Genomic DNA, 20,656 nt, shown 5'->3' on the forward strand with positions numbered 1-20,656 from the left:
GAGATAAATCCATAGTAGGGCTTTTTCTTGCTTGATTTGCTTGGGTTTAGGTCGAAGTCTGGGGCCTCATATGTGACGGTCTCAGCCGAGGTAGATGGAAACAATGGTGATTCTAGGAACTTGGTTGGTTGGCCTGGTGTGGACGTCTGTGTAGCAGGAGCAGAAGCACTGGAAATAATGTAGCTTGGATATCGAAGCTTGCCGGCTGATTGGTTGTTGGGTTGGCAGTTACTGTTTATTTATTTCATCTAGTCGTACTTGGCAGTCCATGGAGACGGCGATGTGATCTCCTCCGCAATTGAGGCACAGTTTGTTGGGTGGCCTTGACTGTAGCAGCAGTCAGAGCCGTGTTTTCTGGTGTTGATGGTACCAGGGTCCTGGGTGGCGGTGTAGACACTCGTGTGGCTGACGAATATGGTTCGTTCAGCCAAGTAGCGACGGTTAGGAGTGATGATCAGGTTGGAGTTTCGTAGGGTGTCCTGGTGGTCTGGTGCAAACAGTTGCTCCAGAGCTTGCTCGCTTGAATAGAGAAGTACAGCGCCGTCAGCATCGTCACGGATGTCCAACGGGGCTGCATTCGTGATGTCGACGATTTTCCTTAGTAATTGGGGTCCGGTGTAGTATGTTTCGTCACGAAACCGGACCTTTATGCGGTAAATCATGGCTCTAATCGTTGCTGCCCAATGTTTACCCACCCGGCAGTGCTGGGTGCAGAGAGCCTGAGCTAGGGTTTCGGTCGTCTGCTTTATTTTGTTTATTTTCATGCCTTTTATCTGGCCGCTGAATGTTTTCAATGTGGAAGCGTGATGACATCTTGCCTGACATATGAGTAAAAACGTCACGCCTCCATCGTCCGACGGCCTTAATTGTTTCCTGCACATGCCCGTTAATGTGACAGCTGCGTGGCCCGTCCAATCCGTAAAGAATGTGGGGCGTAGTCATTGTGAGGGCGCAGGCCGCGTAAGGGGCATCAGCGTGTAGGGCGTTGACTTCTCATCTGACGTTGGGGGCCGTGCCACCAGGAATGGCGTAGCCGCAAGTTCTGCGTCGCGGGGTATCATGGAGTTTTTCCTTGTCTGCGTCCACGTCCATGCCCGTACACCCGTTACCTCTGCCATTAAAAAAAACAGTCAGGAATTTCCAGTACTGAAAAAAGGTACAGAGTCGGGCGTACATGGCTGGTAAATGCTGCTAGGTAAGCAGCATCCTGGAAGTGACCAATGGAGCCCCGTCTGGTGCATGTGTATATAATGCGGGCGTCTTGATGTCCGCGTGTTGTGGGCGTATTACCTCGTGCATACCTCGCGTGCTATGCCCCGCCACGCCAGGACATCCTCGTGTCGCCGTTATCGCTGTGTCCCGCCCTTGCAGAGACTAGCCCAGTGAGGTTGACCCCAGGGCGGGTGAGTAGGACCTGCGTGTGCCAATCCGTGCCGTCCGTCGGGAGTGTTCATCGTGCGCGATCCTATGTTCTCCGTCCATGAGGTGTTCCCCGATTGTCTGTAGTCGTTACTCAGCTTTCAGACAACACTCAGCTCCCTTGTTTAAATCCCTAAACTTGCTAAATATTAACTCCCTCCACACATTCTCTTGTGTTAACTACATTTACAAAACCCTGTTCTTAAATGCAAACCATGCTCTGAAACTCTCCCTGGACAGATGTAATAGGACCCATTATCACCACACCAGAAATAAATATCTCTTTGATATCCCAGGGTCAAACTTAATCTGTGTAAACACTCTATGCAAATTAAGGGACCTAGTTTATGGAACTCACTCCCTAGTGAATTGAAAAACTGTAAACTTTTGCCTTATTTAAAAGCAAAACCAAAAAGTACCTAACTTCATCTTCTTAGTTTTCCTACACTGAGCTTTAAATTTGCTCTGTACCTAGTGTTACCCAATCTCCTAATTTTTATGTAATTTCAAACAACCTTATCATTGTGTTCATTGCTGTCTTCTTTTATATGCTAGCCATATGCTGTATTGTGACTACCAATTTTTGTCAACTAATGCGTGCTACGCGTGCTGTGCACCGCCACGCCGGGTCATCCTCGTGGGCGTCGTCGTCGCTGTATCCCGCCCTCGCGGAGGCTAGCCCCAACGCAGCTGAGTAGGTCCTTCATGCGCCCATCCGTGCAGTCCATCGAGAGTGTTCTTCGGGCGCAAAACCAATGTTCCCCGTCCATGTGTTGTTCCCCGATGGTCTGTAGTCGTTCTGGAAATATTACGGCAGTAAGGGTTGGCAGGGGTGAGCATGTGGCATAAGTAGGACAGTGTGGTAAAGCAGTGGGGGAATTAAAACGCTCCGAAACCCGAACGAACAGGGCTCCTTGCTCCAAGCTGAAGACAACGTTGTACAGACCATATACACTGACGGAACACGCAAAGTATGTTAAATAGTAATAACGTAAAGAAATGAAGCACGGATGTGGCAGTTAATCACAAAATGGTAAATATCACAGTTGTGGGACCGACCTTCACCTGAAGGCCACTGTTGGCGGGTTAGTCTGAAAAACAACGTATGGAAGTGAAAAAGTGTGTACTTCTATTATGATTAAGGCTAGAGTAATAATACCGGATAGAGTATAGTCAGCTCCACAGGTCCAATGGATGCCGTCTTTCTAGGAGAGGACTAAGGGCGTGCTATCATGCTCACCCTTGGCGGCAGGAACTGAAGTCAAGAAGTGTGTGGGCTACCTTGAACCGACAGCACCGGGGACGTAGACTGCAACGCCGAATTGATCTTGAACAGATATTGGGAAAAAGAACACTCTAGGGATAATTTAAGTGATGACAGACAGGTAACACTCCCCAGTCTAGGAGACCACGGGTAAGGCAGATTGCGACTAACGCAAGTTGTGGGTAAATGCCTATTATTACATATTAATGGTAAGCCCGATGTTAGGCAGGGTACTGAAGCATGAACCTAGGGAAAAAAAACCAAATTCGTAGGATGGATGGGCAGCGGACCGCTGAATCAGATTGCGTCAGGTGGGAGCAGGCCGTTCCACGCCGCTCTCCTCGTCCCGAGGGGTGTGTGTTGACCCCTCCGCGATGATTCTGTGGACTGAGGGAATTCTGCGAAGAGAGGGAACTTGGAATTGCAATTAGTAAGATGGTTAAAACCAAAGGAGCAATGCATGCTCGGTCTTAATTGAGGCGAATAGGACACTGGGCAATATTAATAAAGGATTAGCAACTTGACGCCTGGAGTTGTTCTTCCGTTAATCTTGCAATGAAATTTGTGCCTTAGTTAGAATAAGCAGAACTGTATTTTGCCTCATACTATATACGTGAATAAATTCCCTTGAACGTGTACAGCGTAGTAAATGAGAAAAAAAAAAACTTGGGTAAATACTGGTTCGATAACATGGTTGGTAAAATTGTAGACCAATTACCACGAACGTAGTGGAGTATGGGACCTTCCAATGTTCCAAGCATGGGAAGACATGTACTATAGTACGTCATTAAATACGCATGAACGTGTAATATATCACAAATAATGCATGAATATGTAAGAACAACCCATACCCCCAAAATGCAAAATTACCGCATCAAGCTTGATATTACGTCAATGTTTTAACTGGTCGTTAGTCAGAATAAAGTGTGCTGTATAATGTCATACGAATTTTTCGGCGAAGCATGCCCGTGCCACCCCTTGGGTGACGTAATCCTTAACGACCAACCAACAACCATACTAATCCACTAATGGTACTAATGACTAATCTAACCGCAAATGGGCTGTATAAGAATACCATAAAGACTACCCCCAACAGTCTGTGGATAGTAGAACAAATTAATAAATGATAGACTTAGAAAACCTTCAAAATTATAGTTTTTAAATATGTTCCGGAAAAACCCCAGTGACCGAATAATTATAAGGAAGGCAGAATTGTGAGCAGTATTAACTTACAGTATGGAGGCCAAGGTGTGACAAAAAAGGAAGGTATCAATGAATAAGGGTTATCGTTAAACAGTAGTAACTAATCCAATAAGAACACATCCCAATCTGAGAGAGATAAGCAGCGTGATTAATTAACTAATGCGAAAAAAGTTTTATTAAGTAAAAGGAAAGATTGATTGGGGTTGAGGGAATACGTAGCATCGCGTAGTATTTACAAACTTGGAAAGCCTCGAATAGCGATACTGGAGGAGGGAAGTACCATCAACAAACAAAAAAGGTATAAGATTACCAGACCAGAATACCTAATTACCTCAGATGATAACAGGGATAATAATATAATCCATGTAACATAAGTAGAAGACAAATAGCGAAATGTCCAAATCCTTAAATAATTACTGTATATAAATATGTAGCGGAAAATAAGTTAATGAATATGTGAAGAGTAAATTAGTAAGAAATTAAATGCCTTAGAGAAGACATGATTAAATTTGTAACGTGAAACCCAGCGACCGACAATAAAATTTACCGCCTGTGACTGGCCGATAATTCCTAAGTAGGGAAAAACATGCGACTACAGAATTACCCGAAGGGAATCACTTAAAAGAAAATATACAATAATCCTAACATGAAAGCAGTAAGAAAACTTCCTTACTTCGCAGAAACAGTGAAAATAACAGTTGATAAGTAACTCCGTGAATAAGAATTAAGTCAGTGAAGGGAAGAAAAAAGAATTAAAAGTGTGTAGACCGCTTGACCTGTAAGTTGTTTAGCTTGGATTCTAAAGAGTAAGAATAGACTTGACCTTAATTGTAATCCTATTGGGATGCGACAGGATGACCTCGCGCGCCAATGCTTCCGAGGACTGAAGAAGGATTATCTTGAGATACCCACTAAATAAAATTAACTGAGACAATTACATTGAAGTCCATCAAATGTTGTCCTCCGCATGCGGACCGACAAATAAATTGATTTACCTACTGCTATTAAGGGTTTAATTAAGAAGCGTTAAGCGTATGATAAGTATAAGATTTGAGTAAAGAATAACCACTTAATGTGTAAACCACAGCTTGTAGTCTTAAAGCTGGAGATTAAAACGTAATCTCGTCCGAAGGAAGTTAAATCATGACTGACATGCGTGCGTCCGGACGGCACTGATTCCATAAGTATGTGGATGGATAAATAATATAGGAAATATAAGGTCCAATGCAGCTGTTTCCATAATAAGTTGCTCTCCGAATGCGTGGTACGTTTAACGGCCCTGTGAATTTGCTGATTGCAGGTCAGCTTGAACGGCAGCAGTCGGAGGGTCGTCACCTGATGAATAATAGATATTCATTTCTGGTGCGGTGAAATATGGTCCTTGCGTCTGTCCCGTAAGAATTTCGGGGCAGCAAATTATAAATTTTTGGTTACCGAGTCCATTGCAATGATCTCCAGCTTCCGGGGTCGTTGTTGGTGGGGCTTCCTGCTACACCGGCGGTCAAAATAATAATTCCAGGTTCAACCGGCAGACATAGGTCTGGCAATCCAATCGCGAGGGGCGGCTGCATAATAATTCCGGTCTCACCCGGCAGACATGTGACTTCTTCCCCATCGCCGTCTCTAGACGTAGATCTGGCAATACATTAGCGAGGGCGGGTGCATAAGAATTCCGGGCTTAACCGGCAGACATTAGGTCAGGCAATCCAATAGCGAGGTCAGCTGCCTAATAATTCCGGGCTTAAACCGGCAGACATAGGTCTGGCAGTCCAATAGCGAGGGCAGCTGTATAATAATAATTCCGGGCTTAACCGGCAGACATTAGGTCTGGCAATCCAATAGCAAAGGCGGCTGCATAATAAATCCGGGCTCAACCGGCAGACATAGGTCTGGCAAACTACAGCGAGGGCGCTGCATAATAATTCCGGGCTCAACCGGCAGACATAGGTCTGGCAATCCAAATAGCGATGGACGGCTGCATAATAATTCCGGGCTCAACCGGCAGACATAGGTCTGGCAATACAACCGCGAGGGCGGCTGCATAATAGATCCGGGCGTAACCGGCAGACATTAGGTCTGGCAAGCCAATAGCGAAGGCGGCTGCATAATAATTCCGGGCTCAACCGGCAGACATAGGTCTGGCAATCCAATAGCGAGGGCGGCTGCATAATAATTCCGGGCTCAACCGGCAGACATAGGTCTGGCAATGCAATAGCGTAGGCGGCTGCATAATAATTCCGGGCTCACCCGGCAGACATAGGTCTGGCAATGCAATAGCGAAGACGGCTGCATAATAATTCCGGGCTCAACCGGCAGACATAGGTCTGGCAATCCAATAGCGAGGGCAGCTGCATAATAATAATAATTCCGGGCTCAACCGGCAGACATAGGTCTGGCAAGACAGTAGCTAGGGCAGCTTCATAATAATTCCGGGCTCATCCGGGCGGCCGATAGAATAATTTTTAGGAAGCAAACAATAGCGAAGGCGGCTGAATAAGTGGAGAAACGTGCGACTACAGTGGATACCCACAGGGAGGCACCAAATAAAGAATAAAATAAACCGGTCATGAAAAACACCGATGTGTACCACCCTTCAACGAGGAAACAGAAAAAAAAAACTGTTGAAATACTATGTTAAGGAGATAATGAGTCTATTGGGGGAATTAATAAGAATTAAATGAGGATAATCCGCGTGACTTAAGGTCTTAAAATTTAAGAAAGGCTTAACCCTAACTGTAATCCTATTAGCACGTGACTAGAAACTCGCGCGCCTAATTTAACGAGGACTGTTGAAGGAATAATGAATTCCCCCCGAGATGAATCGCACGAACTGGGAAATCTAACCAGCTTAATTATTTAGTACCGAATTAATACTCTAGATAAGTTATTTAGTGACGAGGAGGAAAATATAGGGGAAAACATAGTATGACATGATACACACAATCTTTTAGGAGAAAAATCGTAACTGTGACCAACTGTTTGACTGTAGAGAGAAGAACAGTTTATAAGATTTATAAGTTCTAGTAGTACAGGATTTTGTAATGTAGCGTATTAATAGAGGTTTATAAGTGTAATGATCGAGACCAAAACAGCCCAATAATAATAGAGGCCACTGCAGACAAAATGAAGGGAATCTATTACCTCGAATCATGTGTTGTCCTCCGATGATGTCCGACAATTAACTTTATTTTACCTTTGTGAATAAAGTTTTAATAATAATGCGGAGTGAAAATTATGTATGATAATGTATTAAAGAATAACCTCTTAGCGCGTGCTTAACCGGAAGTCCTCGGATGTTGTCCGACAAATAACCTTATATTACATTTGCAAATAAAGTTTTATTTATGAACGTGGAGTGAAAATTATGTATGAAAAAGTATTAAAGAATGACCTCCTAGTGCGTAAAACACATCTTCTAATCGTATTGCTGGGAATTAAAACCTAATCTCTGACCCCGTAGGATGTTAAGAACCCGACTGTGACCTGCTTGTGCCTGGAAGGCGAGGACTCCAGAATGTAAGAATGAAAAAGAGAAATAAGAAAAAATTAAAAAAAAGGGGGCCACACAGCGGATTCCATCTTATGTTGTACTCCTTATTCGTGGTGCGTTTAACAGCCTTGTGACCTTTTTCCTGAATGTTGATCAGCTGTAACGACTGCAGATTGAGTGAATTCCCTGATAAATGAAATTTTTTTCCTCATGGCTTTCAAAGGGAAAATTAGTTCCTGAGTGGTGATAATGGGACCTTCTCATCTGTCCAGTGAGAATTCCATAGCAGCAGAATATAATGTTGGTAACCGGGACTATGGCGATGATCTCCGCTAGGGTACTTCAGAATTTTTTTTTTGTTTTTTGGGCATAGCCGGCAGGCCAAGGACGGCAATCCCGTAGCTAGGTGAACTACATATAAAATTTAAAATTTTTTGTTTGGCTTAACCGTCTGACCAAGGTCTGGCAAACACGCACAAGGACAATTCATTCGGCGAAAGAGGCTGCATAGAAAATTCCGGGCTTAACCGGCAAACAATAGTCTAAAAATCCAGCGGCGAATGAGGCGCTGGGAATGTCTGGCATTCTGGCAACAAGAATGTCTGTATAGAATTTCCGGGCTTAACCGGCAGACAAAATGTCTGGCTCTCCAACACGTGGCTTGCCTCATAAAAAAAAAATTTTTGATGGGCACTACCTGCCGACCGAAGTTCGGCGACCCAGCTACAGTGTAGGCTGCATAAAATTATTTGGCCTAACCGGCAGACAATATGACTAGCAATCCACAGCTAGGAGCCACATAAAAGGATCCGGGCTTAACCGGCGGACAAAATTCCGGCAAAATAGCATCGATGATACTGAATAAATATAAAATTCCCGGGCTTAACCGGCAGACTATAAATCTGTCAAGCTAGCGGCTAGGGCAAGGCTGTATAAGAATTCCGTATTAATCGTCGTACAATAGTGCTGGGTCAGCCTAGAATGCCCTGCCTAGGCATGACCTAGCTGGAACGTCTACAGGCCGCGTGGGGAACAGCGCTGGGCACACGCCGACACTTGGGAGGAACCTAGCTTTACATTTAGAACATAAGATATCACTTTACCTTGGTGAAAGTTGAGTACTGTAGACCGACACTAGGTTTTCAGCATGTGAGGTTGAAGGGCCCCCGGAGTTAAACTCAACCAGGGTGGGGGCTGCGATCGAGGTAGCAATCGTAGTTTCCATAGCTTCTAGAAGTCCCAAGAACACAAGAGTCCTATGTTATTCCTTTTTCTTTCCAAGCGAAGCGTGTTTGTAGCGTTTGTGGCGAAAAATTTTTCCTTTGACTTGTGGAGCTGAGCGAGGCTGGAGCAAGATAGAACGCATGTCTCTTCCTCTCTTATATAGTCCCACCGCGGCGCTCCGTACGCTGCGCTGCAGATCGCGCTGTGCAATTGTCTTCTCCTCCATCAGAAATTCCTCCGCATTCCTACGTAATGCAGCGGTTATTTTCTTACTTCTCTCACCTCTGAATTCACTAATGACACTAGTAACAATTAATGAATAATGGAATCAATGCAGGAAATATTGAAATGACTCAGAGAAACTGTGGGAATGGAGTACTGAACCAGCTCCAATATTTAACAAGTCACTGAATGGTTAATTCACAGGATATTATGGATATATTTACGTTAAACCTCATTAAATCATAGCACACGATATCTTAGCTCATAATTACTTAACTCAGGGCTGCAGGATTTGCAATATAACAGTGGCCAAAATGAAAAACGGTGATGAGACGTGTGAAGAAGCACATGTGAGGTGTGTTTACAAACTGGTGCGATGGCAGCGCTCCTGGCGGCAGGTGGCGCGAAGCTCGGGGGACACCAATGTTGATGGGTAGGGTGGGAGATATTGAATTATTCACAGAAACATACTGGAGCCTGTCAGTAAAGTAGGATTTGAGGTATTGCAGGGAGTGTCCTCTGACTCCATAATGATGTAATTTAAGAAGAAGGTTTTGGTGGTTGACAGTGTCAAAAGCTTTACGCAGGTCCACAAATAACCCAACAGGGAACTCATTTTTATCAAGAGCTGTATGAATCGAGTTAAGCATACTAATAAGTGCATCGTTAGTGCTTTTTTTTGGGTCTGAAGCCATATTGGCAAGGGCTAAGTATATTGTGTTTGGCTAGATACGAGTAAAGCTGCTTATAGATTAGTTTTTCAAAATTTTTTGACAAGTTTGGCAGGATTGATATAGGTCTGTAGTTGTTAACATCTGTGAGATCACCACATTTGTGGACAGGCGTTACTCTCGCTTTTTTAGAATATCTGGAAAGGTTTGGAGTTCAAGTGACTTGTTGAAGAGCAATGCAATAGCAGGGGCTAAAGATCTGGAGGCTTTTTTGTAAATTAAAGTTGGTATCTCCTCAAGGGCACTAGACTTGGTTTTAAGGGAAAGGATTATCTCATTGACGTCAGTGGAATTAATAGGCTTTAGGTACAGAGACTGTGGATAGTTACCTGTAAGATAGTCCTTAACGTCAATACTGGAAGATGGAATATCATTTGCAAGGGATGACCCAATGGAAGAGAAGAACCTATTGAACTCAATAGCAGAATCAGAGGCTGAAAGCTGACCATCGTTATTGGACAGGAGTGTTGGTTTGTTATTTAAAGTCTTCTTTGATCCCAATATTTGTGAAATTGTGCTCCAAGTTTTTTTAATGTTGCTCTTTATTTGGGTAAATTTATCTTCGTAGTATTAATTTTGGCTTCGTCTAATTATCTTAGATAGCAATAATGAGTAATTCTTGAAGAATTCTTTGGAGACAATTCCTAACCTATACTTCTTCTCAAGGTCATGTTTTTTATTAATGGATTTAAGTATTCCCTTTGTAAGCCATGGGATTGTTAAGCCTTTTGGTTGTGACTTGTTTTGTAAGCATAAGACAGTGGGTGTTATAAAGGCTAAGAGTTTTTTGAAGAAAAGATTGCACTGCTAGGTTGATGTCCCCTATGTTACCTAACTCGGACTCCCAGTTGACATTATCAGCAGCAGTTATAAAATTGTCTATAGCAGTTTCATTGTGCAGTCTAAAACTTAACTCTCTTGACTCTAGAGGCGGTTTACTAATGTTAGTTAAGAGAAATGTGGGGTAATGGTCTGTAGTGCTATCGGTGATTATACCTGAAGTAAGCAGAGAGGTTATGTTTGTCCAGATGTGATCTAGAGTCGTGGCAGTGCTATCAGTGATTCTAGTAGGTCTAGTGATTAAGGGTATGAGGAAGCAGGAATTCATACAGTTGAGGAAGCTAACAGCAGTAGGGTGTTCAGGCTCGCAGAGGTCAATATTAAAGTCCCCTGCGATAATTAGATGGTTTTTGTCCAGTTTGTTATCAAGTATTAGATTTCTAAGGTTTGAGTTGAATTCGGACACATCAGTGTTAGGAATTCTATGGACTGCACCCACAGACAGGACAGACTCGGCACCCTTGACTCTGAAGCTGGCGAAGATATACTCCCTATAGCAGTCTCTAGTTCTAATTTCTTTTAAGCATGTTAGTTCTTGGTGGTAGTAAAGAGCAGTGCCACCACTTCTCTGAAGTTGACGACAGTTGTGAATTGCCGAGTAGTTAGGCATGTTAAAGAGTTGAGTAGTATCCTCTTTCAACCATGTTTCAGTAAGTATAATAAAAGAGAATTTGTTGTCAATAGTTTCAATCAAGGCACTAACAAAATATATGAAATCAAAGAAAAAGTTGAATAATAAACATAGGCAAATTTAAGCTAATGATTATTAACTATAAATTTATTTATTTATTTATTTATTTATTTATGCATATACAAGAATGTACATAAGGAATGTGAGGATACAAATATGGTAATTACAGTCTTGTAAAGCCACTAGCACGCGCAGCGTTTCGGGCATGACTGTGTAATTAATAAGACCTGAAGAAATATTAATGCACTCAATTAATTAAGTTCAGTAAATGACTAGTGAAGAGTAAGTTAAAAATTAAGTCAAAAAATGAAACAAGGAGACTTAGGATACCTAGCCCCACTAGTTGACAAGGGGGTTAATTAAGTTATTTCATTGAGAGTGATAATATGGTGAGACAAACCACATTGGGAGAGGAAAGTATTGAGGTTCTCTTCATTAGCAATTGTAAACATTTTGCCCTCTGCGGTCTTTCTCACCTTTATCAATCCATCTCTAACGAAGCACTGATGAATCGCATCTGGGTTTTGTTGACGGATTTGACGCAGGCGGTAGAGGAGTTGCTGTCTGTTCCTAGTCAAGCACTCGTTGATGTATAATCCCTTCCGTAGGGATGCAGCTGTCCGGACAAGATGGGATTTCATGAACTGAGAAGTCAGCTTCAGGCGAATTTTCTGCTGGTTTTGACCTGATGGAATCTTTTTGCCTACTCTGTAGGCAGCAATAATGTCAGTTTTGTTTAAAATGACCTGCAATTCGTTTTGTAGGAGAGCCTGAGCTATTTCGACACACTTTTCACCTTCACGTTCCACAGGTATATCTTGGGACGACACAATAACAGAGTCTAGTAGCTTTTGTTGGTCTTGTTCTTCTTGGGAGACGGAACGTTGGCCGGATAATGTACTGATACATGCAGTCATTTTACTGAGAGCTTCCTCCTGTTTTTTTATGGCTTCATCAGCTTTCAGAAGATTGTTTTCCTCACGGAGATCATTCAAGTCATGCTGGAGTTGGTCTTGGCTAGCCTTAAAGTTTCTAATATCCTCGCAGAGGAGGGTTATTTCTTGTTGTTGATGATGGAGATTCGCGCGGTTCGCTAGATTCTCATTTTGAAGACTCAAGATGATAGCATTTTGAGACTCGAGGACTAGGCACAACTTTTTGAATCTCTGATTCTCGGTCCAGTTAGGGAAATCCGGTGAGGGACCGGAAGCTTGCTTGAATTGCGTAAACTGGGATGTTAGCGTGTTAATAAGAGAGGATTGAGAGGACACCGCTCCCTGGCTCAATGGGGAGGAAGGGAGGGCAGCACCGCTGCCACGGACCCCAGAGCTTCCGGACAGAGAAACACGAAGGTTGTTAGAGTTGGTCGGGATGGATGCCTTGTTAAGGGGTTTGATGCCCTTATTTCCCTGCGCAGTCACATTTTTAGGAGACATGATTGGTTAGAATGGACTGGGAGTATATGTTGTGAAGAAACTTGCGTCAGGCAGCGCGGTTGCGGGCAGCATGTACTGATACTCACAGGCGTAGAGGATTGTTTTGAAATTTGTTTGAGATGGAATGAGTTGATTTTGGTTGGTTACTTTGGTTTTGCTATAACATGCTTGGACTCCATGTACTTAGCTGCCTGTGGGTGGTAGTCTACATCATCTGGCGGTAGTTTAAGGGCTGAAATACAGCTTAGAGTGAGGAGCGTAGCGTGCTCTCAACCGCGTCAGACGACAGACAACATTCAATAAAGCATAATTCAGTCTTTGGACTGTATGCTTGAAGAATTTAAATACAAGCTTAAATACATTCTATACATTCTATATGTATTGTGAAGCTGAATCGCGTTTTCTCCACAGAGAATGGGGATACTGTATTAATTATAATGGTTCTCTTCGTAGTAAATTTAGTTTTGTTAAAGTTTTTATATCAACAGAAAATAAGTTTCCCTAGTGTAAATTTAATTGAATATAATTTAAGTAAAATGCGGGAAATTTTCCCACATCAATTCTAGATGTAATTTTTGTTTTAGATTTTGCATAGGAGAAATAGTATTTTGTATTCCTCTTTGTTTTTACTTACTCTATTACTTAAATCTTTGAATGTGTTAGATATCAAGTCACACGCACACTCTTAAGTGTTATCTCTATACATAAAACTATGAACTATAATGTTAATCATGACCTTTTAAACGCTTCCTAGAGAGTAGTAACAGAATCCATGGGCACCACACTAGAAACAAATATCTGTTTGATATTCCAAGAGTGGGACTTAATTAAATTAGATATACTTTGCAAAGTAAGGGTTCCAAAATGCGGAGCAACCTTCCCAATCTCATCAAATACTGCCCCTCACAACCAGTTTGAGTAAAACTAAGTACTACCTAATAAACTCCATGTAACCTTCCTTGCCTCCTAAATGTCGACCTATGTCTTGTAAGTAATGGTAATGTCTTCTCACAGACATAATAACAGAGGATAAAAACCCACACTTGTGTATTTATGAAACCTACGTGTTGCTATCATCAAACATTAATGATTAATGACTAACTTGTAAAACTACTGATACCTGTCATATTTTAACTTAATTTTTTTCTTTTCTTTAGTGTCTGTTTAGTTAGAAGTATTATTATCTGCTGTTCTTTTTGCAATTTCTGCTGTTCCAATCAATATATAATTATTGTCATTCTTTTTTTCTACTACAGTTCAATTAATGCTTTTGATCTAAATTAGTTTTATCTTAGCTTTTAACATTTTTTCCACATCTAGCATGAAACGCTGTGCGAATTAGTGGCCTTAGGCATAGTATATTCTAGCTCTATCTATTAATCACACATTCTGCTTGTAACTCATTCTGAATGCATGTTCTTTTACCTAGATAAATTATTATTTATCAGTCCCCGTGGCGAAGTGGTAAGACACTCACCTGGAGTTTCGTGAGCACTTTGGTCTGGGTTCGAATCCTGGCCGGGGAGCATATACTGTACACATAAACTGTCAAATACTACCAAGCATCATAAGAAATAACTTAAATGGTAGATCATCTTAACATGATGGACAATAAATTTACATTACATATTTTTTACTACATCTTAGCAATTAGGAATTCATAATTAATTAATTAATTATTAGTTGGATAATTTGGAATTACATACATAATTACAATAATTACACAGAAATTAGATGGCATTTCTGCCATTGGCATTCCTAGACATAACCGGTCATTAGGCATTTCAGTTACAATCAGAGCAAAGGTTGAACAGATAAATCAATGGAATTATTAGCTCTACTTCTATTACTAGTACTTTTTAAAGTATTCTAACATAGAAACAATGTATTTTACGTTACCTATTGTCTGAAACATGTTTTCATATTTCAATTTAGTTTTTTCAGATCCCATACATACTGTCACTGCCAAAATGTAGTACAGTATTCTAGTTTTATTCACTATATACAGTATATAGTATTGGAACTGTAGCTCAGTAGGTCTGGTTGATCACTGCCTGAAATGCATTTACCTATTTATCCTCCTAATCTAAGCAATTTGATTTTGAGCTGTTTTTAATATATGAATTTCCCTTATTGATCATCTTGTGTTTTAACTCCTAATTAATGTATTTACTGAACAAATCACCTGTGAGAAGAAAGCCAATTTAAATTTCAAAGATGAAATAACTATCTCTAGGTTCGAGACCCATACAGTCCAGGTGATTGGAAAACTATCTCTAGCAGTAGTTCAAAGGATAGGTATTTATCGCATGACTGATTCCACAGGATGTCGACAACTTCCCAAAAATACCATAATTTTGTTTCGGAGCCGATGGGGGGGAAACGGGTGACAGAAGTGCCTGGTGTGGGGCAAGCAACAGGTCGCAGGCTGTCCAACTATGGATGCACTCAGGTGAGAACTAGCATTTCTAATCAGTATTAAGTAATGAAAATATTGTTTTATTTGGCATAATAACTTTGTTAATGAAAAATATAATAAAAATCATGGCAACTAAGTTAGTTTTACTAAAGGTTACAAGATCTGAAGTCCTTTTTGATAAATATTATGATAAATTATGATAAATTACCAACAAATTAAAGTGAAGATAGTACTGTTAGTATAATTATATTAACCTTGTATAAAAGTAAGCATCTTAATATACAGTGCACTGTAATCTGTCGTCAATAAGATTTCACAGTCAGGTCATCAATGTGTCAAAGGGATTGGGGGTCAGGGTTGACCCCATGCCAATCTTTAGGAAGGATTGATGTCTATTGTGTGTCAGTGAATCCTGTAATGGCTTAAATTGTGGTTTTGTTTACCACAGTGTGTTTGAAAGATTTTCAGCTGTTTAACATATAATTAATATGGCATGTTCAGGCAGGGGAAGAAGGGGTGGGGGAGAAGGGGGAATGATGGAGGGGGAGGAGGCGTTAGGGGGAAGAGAAGCAGGAAGGGAGGGGGAGATGGGAGGGAGGGAGGGAGGGAGGAGGAGGGAGAGGGAGGGATAGAGGGTGGAGATGGGGGAGAGGGAGGAGATGGGGGAGAGGGAGGGTAATAGAGTTTGTACTGCGAGATGTGCTTAGCATAGGGACTTCGGATATGTTTATGAAAGCATCCCTTGTTGGCATTTTATATATTATTGTTATAAATCAAAACCCTCATTTCTCCTGTTGCAGGCAACCAACTTGCTGGGAGAGTACCTGATAAGGCAAGGGAGGCAGCGCTCTTTTGTCGACTTCATGGAGGACATTGCCAGTGCTCAGCCACAACATGCCATAGTTACCTATAATGCACTCAAGGAATGGAGTGACAATAACCTTATGTAGATGACTGGCCACCATTTCTGGACTACAGATGAAGATGAAACATCACAACCTTCTCGCGATGACTAGTCATCCTTTCATGTACTTTTGATTTGGGTTCCCTTTTGTAAATCAGTTTTCTAGGGCAGGGGGGTGGGGTGGGAATGCCCATGTGGCTCCCTGAAGCTACAATCACTTACAGCTGGTATGTCAAACTGAGGGTCCCCTGAGGGCCATATGGGTCACATTTGTGTTGTCATGAGGGCCTCACACAACTAATTGAAGTCAAATAAAAATTATTGCAGAATATTTGAATTACTTAAACTTAGAAACATACAATGTGCATACAAATGGTTTAGAGGCAATCCTGATTCATAAATGCAAAGTAATGAAGTAATTTAACAAAAGAAGAAAACAAATTTTAAATGGTAAGATAAACTTCTATACAACAGCAACAAATACATTGTACAAAAATTATGACAATTCAAAATGTACATTTATTTACGACTTTTTAATCATTTTTAGTGTTTTGTCCTGAGGCTTGACAGCTCTTTTTTAATGCCAATTTTTGCTATATTTGGCTAAAATGTCTGTGTAGTTCCCACTTTGATCAGAAATAACAAGTGTTGATCAGTCAGCCTTTTTCTCTGAGAAGTTTGTTGATTTCTTGAAGGAAAATAACTGTCCCACACATGTAGGTAGAACTGAACATTGCCATAATATTTGTGGCAAACTTTATGAAGTTTTTAAACTTTTCAGGAAGGGATGAAAAAGAAATCAGGTATCCCAACTTCAAGATACAGTACTTTGCTCTGAGTGTAGAATCTGACTACAGTTCTATCTGCAGGCTTTCTTCTGCCTTGGCAACATCAAAGGTGATTGGTGTTGAGAATAATGCAAAGTGGTGTTCAGAAGATGAGACATCACAAAATCTTAACTGAAATTCCTTAGACAACAATTCCAGATGCCTGGAATTATTCACCAGACACTCAGAGCAAAACAGACTCAGTATTGGCAGTGTATTTCAGCTCTTCGCACTTGGGAAAATTAACTACAATTTTATTTGACAACTGTGACTTCCATAAGCTTAGTTTTGTAATGACTTGATGTCACCGTACAACTGAGTGATAAGTTTCTTTTCATCTTGTAATTCAAATTAAGATCAGTTAATTGTGCAGGAATGTCCACAGCAAAACCCAGATCCTGGAGCCAAGATTCTTCTCCTATTTCCTCTTGTGTTTTGACCTTTCATCTGCAAAAATATAATTATTTCTCGTCTCAACAAATACAAACTTTTTCAGCACTTTGTGACATAAAAACCAGCTGACTTATGTGTAGAATAAAACATCGGTAAACTGATAATCCATATCTTCCAACAACTGACTGAATTGGCGGTGGTCGAGAGCACGACCTCCGATATAGTTCACTGTCTTTGTAACCAAACTAAGCACATGATCCAATTTTAAAATCTTTGAACACAAATCTTGCTGATGAATAATAGTGAAAATATGCAAATGATGAAACTGGATGCAAGTTTTCTAGTTTTGTTCATAACTTGGCAGCAACACCATTATGTCTGCCAACCATATTCACAGCACCGTCGGTAGATAAGCATGCAAGTTTCCTCGAATCCAAACCATAGTCATTCAGAACCTACCCGACTTTCTCAAATAATAATAATAATAATAATAATAATTTTTATTTAGGCAAAGGTACATACATAAAGAGATTTTACAAAGTTTGTTGGCTTTATAGATAGAGCTAGTACATACAATGCCTAAAGCCACTATTACGCAAAGCGTTTCGGGCAGGAAAAAACACTACTGACTAAAGCTTAAAACTAATGGGTAAAAAGAAAAAAATGCGTTGAGTACAAATAAAAATAGAGGTAAAAGAGGGGGGGAACATTGTTGAAAAAACAGCACAAATACAATTATAAATTATTACAGAAAATTACATTAAAACAGCGTTGATTTGTAAAACAAAAAAAAACAAAAACATACATGGGTTGACAATAGAAGGGTAAGGTAGGTTACATGGAATTTATTAGGTATAGCTTCGTTTTTAACTTAAACTGGTTGAGAGAGGTACTGTCTTTAACATGGTTGGGAAGGTCATTCCACATCCTGGGCCCCTTGATTTGTAGAGCATTTCTGGTTTGATTAAGTCGTACTCTAGGAATATCAAAACTGTATTTATTTCTGGTGTGGTGCTCATGGGTTCTGTTACAACCTTCTATGAAGCTTTTGAGATCAGGATTGGCATTACAATTTAGCGTTTTGTATATGTATAATACACATGAGTGAATGTGCAGTGACTTAATGTCTAACATATTCAGAGATTTGAGTAGGGGTACCGAGTGATGTCTGGGGCCAGAGTTGGATATTGTCCTAATAGCAGCTTTGTGTTGAGTAATTAGAGGACGTAAGTGATTTTGGGTAGTAGAGCCCCAAGCACAAATACCATAGTTGAGATATGGATAGATAAGGGAGTAATAGAGAGTCACCAGGGCAGGGCGTGGTACATAATATCTGATCTTAGAAAGAATGCCCACAGTTTTTGAAACTTTTTTTGATATGTTTAGAATGTGTCCCTGGAAATTCAGCTTGTGGTCAATGAGAATGCCAAGGAATTTGCCATCTAATTTGTTACAAATTTGGGTATTGTTTATTTTGAGATTTATTTGATTAGAGGATTTATTGCCAAACAGAATATAGAAAGTTTTGTCAATGTTAAGGGTGAGTTTGTTGGCAGTTAGCCACAGATGGACTTTATTTAGCTCAGTATTTACTGTGGCATTTAGAGCAAGGGGATCAGGACTGGAGTAAATGAAGGTTGTGTCGTCAGCAAATAGGATTGGTTTGAGGTGTTGGGAGGCATTTGGAAGGTCATTAATGTAGATGAGAAAGAGGAGAGGGCCAAGTATGCTGCCCTGGGGAACACCAATGTTGATGGGTAGGGTGGGCGAAATTGTATTATTCACAGAAACACATTGGAGCCTGTCAGTAATGTAGGATTTGAGGTATTGTAGGGAGTGTCCTCTGACACCATAATGATGTAATTTAAGAAGAAGGTTTTGGTGGTTGACAGTATCGAAAGCTTTACGCAGGTCCACAAATAACCCAACAGGGAACTCATTTTTATCAAGAGCTGTATGAATCGAGTTAAGCATACTAATAAGTGCATCGTTAGTGCTTTTTTTGGGCCTGAAGCCATATTGGCAAGGGCTAAGTATATTGAGTTTGGCTAGATATGAGTAAAGCTGCTTATAGATTAGTTTTTCAAAAATTTTTGACAAGTTTGGCAGGATTGATATAGGTCTGTAGTTGTTAACATCTGTGAGATCACCACATTTGTGGACAGGCGTTACTCTCGCTTTTTTTAGAATATCTGGAAAGGTTTGGAGTTCAAGTGACTTGTTGAAGAGCAAAGCAATAGCAGGGGCTAAAGATCTGGAGGCTTTTTTGTAGATTAAAGTTGGTATCTCCTCAAGGGCACCAGACTTGGTTTTAAGGGAAAGGATTATCTCATTGACGTCAATGGAATTAATAGGCTTTAGGTACAGAGACTGGGGATAGTTCCCTGTAAGATAGTCCTTAATGTCAGTACTGGAAGATGGAATATCATTAGCAAGGGATGAACCAATGGAAGAGAAGAACCTATTGAACTCAATAGCAGAATCAGAGGCTGAAAGCTGACCATCGTTATTAGACAGGAGAGTCGGTTTGTTATTTAAAGACTTTTTTGATCCCAATATTTGTGAAATTGTTCTCCATGTTTGTTTAATGTTGCTCTTTATTTGGGTAAATTTATCTTCGTAGTATTTAGTTTTGGCTCGTCTAATTATCTTAGATAGCAATAATGAGTAATTCTTTGAGAATTCTTTGGAGACAATCCCTAACCAATACTTTTTCTCAAGGTCATGTTTTTTATTAATAGATTTAAGTATTCCCTTTGTAAGCCAGGGATTGTTAAGCCTTTTGGTTGTGACTTGTTTTGTAAGCATAGGACAGTGGGTATTATAAAGGCAAAGAGTTATTTGAAGAAAAGATTGAACTGCTAGGTTGATGTCCTCTATGTTACCTAACTCGGACTCCTAGTTGACATTATCAGTAGCAGTTATAAAATTGTCTATAGCAGTTTCATTGTGTAGTCTAAAACGTATCTCTCTTGACTCAAGAGGTGGTTTGCTAATGTTAGTTAAGAGAAATGTGGGGTAATGGTCTGTAGTGCTATCGGTGATTATACCTGAAGTAAGCGGAGAGGTTATATTTGTCCAGATGTGATCAAGAGTCGTGGCAGTGCTATCAGTGATTCTAGTAGGTCTAGTGATTAAGGGTATGAGGAAGCAGGAATTCAAAGATGTCCTGGCTGGTTGTAGTGTCATGCACGAGGGAATCAGTTAAAGCCGTTCTTCATAAATATTAAATTCACAGCCCTGATGAAGACTGCAAGCTGCGCTATTCCAGTGATGTCAATGGTCTCATCAATAGCAATAGAAAAATGTTCAAATCTTGATGCAGCCTTCAACTGTTGGGTTCACATCACCTGACTTTTCTTCAATCTGTTCAGCAACAGTGTTCCTGGTTAAAAAAATATCTTTGAATTAGTGTGCTTTCTCTGAACACACAATTTGAGCCGTTTTTACAAGGTAATGCTTTACGAAATCTCCTTCTTTGTAAGATTTCTCACACATAGCGATCATTCGGCCGAGTTCATAGCTGGCAGTAATGGAGGCGACATTTTCTTTCTAGATTTTCGTAAAACATGTGTGTTGCTGTCTCACGTTAG

General features: G+C 40.7%; 1 protein-coding gene across 1 annotated transcript in view; it reads left to right on the top strand.

The window, feature by feature from the left end:
* LOC138361839 (uncharacterized) overlaps positions 1-15,909 on the top strand; it is a 34,952-nt gene extending 19,043 nt beyond the window's left edge. Inside the window, exons 2-3 of the mRNA XM_069320932.1 lie at positions 14,846-14,972; positions 15,740-15,909. Of these exons, the coding sequence (XP_069177033.1) occupies positions 14,846-14,972; positions 15,740-15,889 (277 nt within the window). The 3' untranslated portion in view covers positions 15,890-15,909. The remainder of the gene's footprint in view (positions 1-14,845; positions 14,973-15,739) is intronic.
* The last annotated feature ends 4,747 nt before the right edge of the window (positions 15,910-20,656 follow it).

Source organism: Procambarus clarkii, chromosome 8 (genome assembly GCF_040958095.1).
Source record: "Procambarus clarkii isolate CNS0578487 chromosome 8, FALCON_Pclarkii_2.0, whole genome shotgun sequence".
In the NCBI taxonomy this organism is placed as follows: Eukaryota; Metazoa; Arthropoda; class Malacostraca; order Decapoda; family Cambaridae; genus Procambarus; species Procambarus clarkii.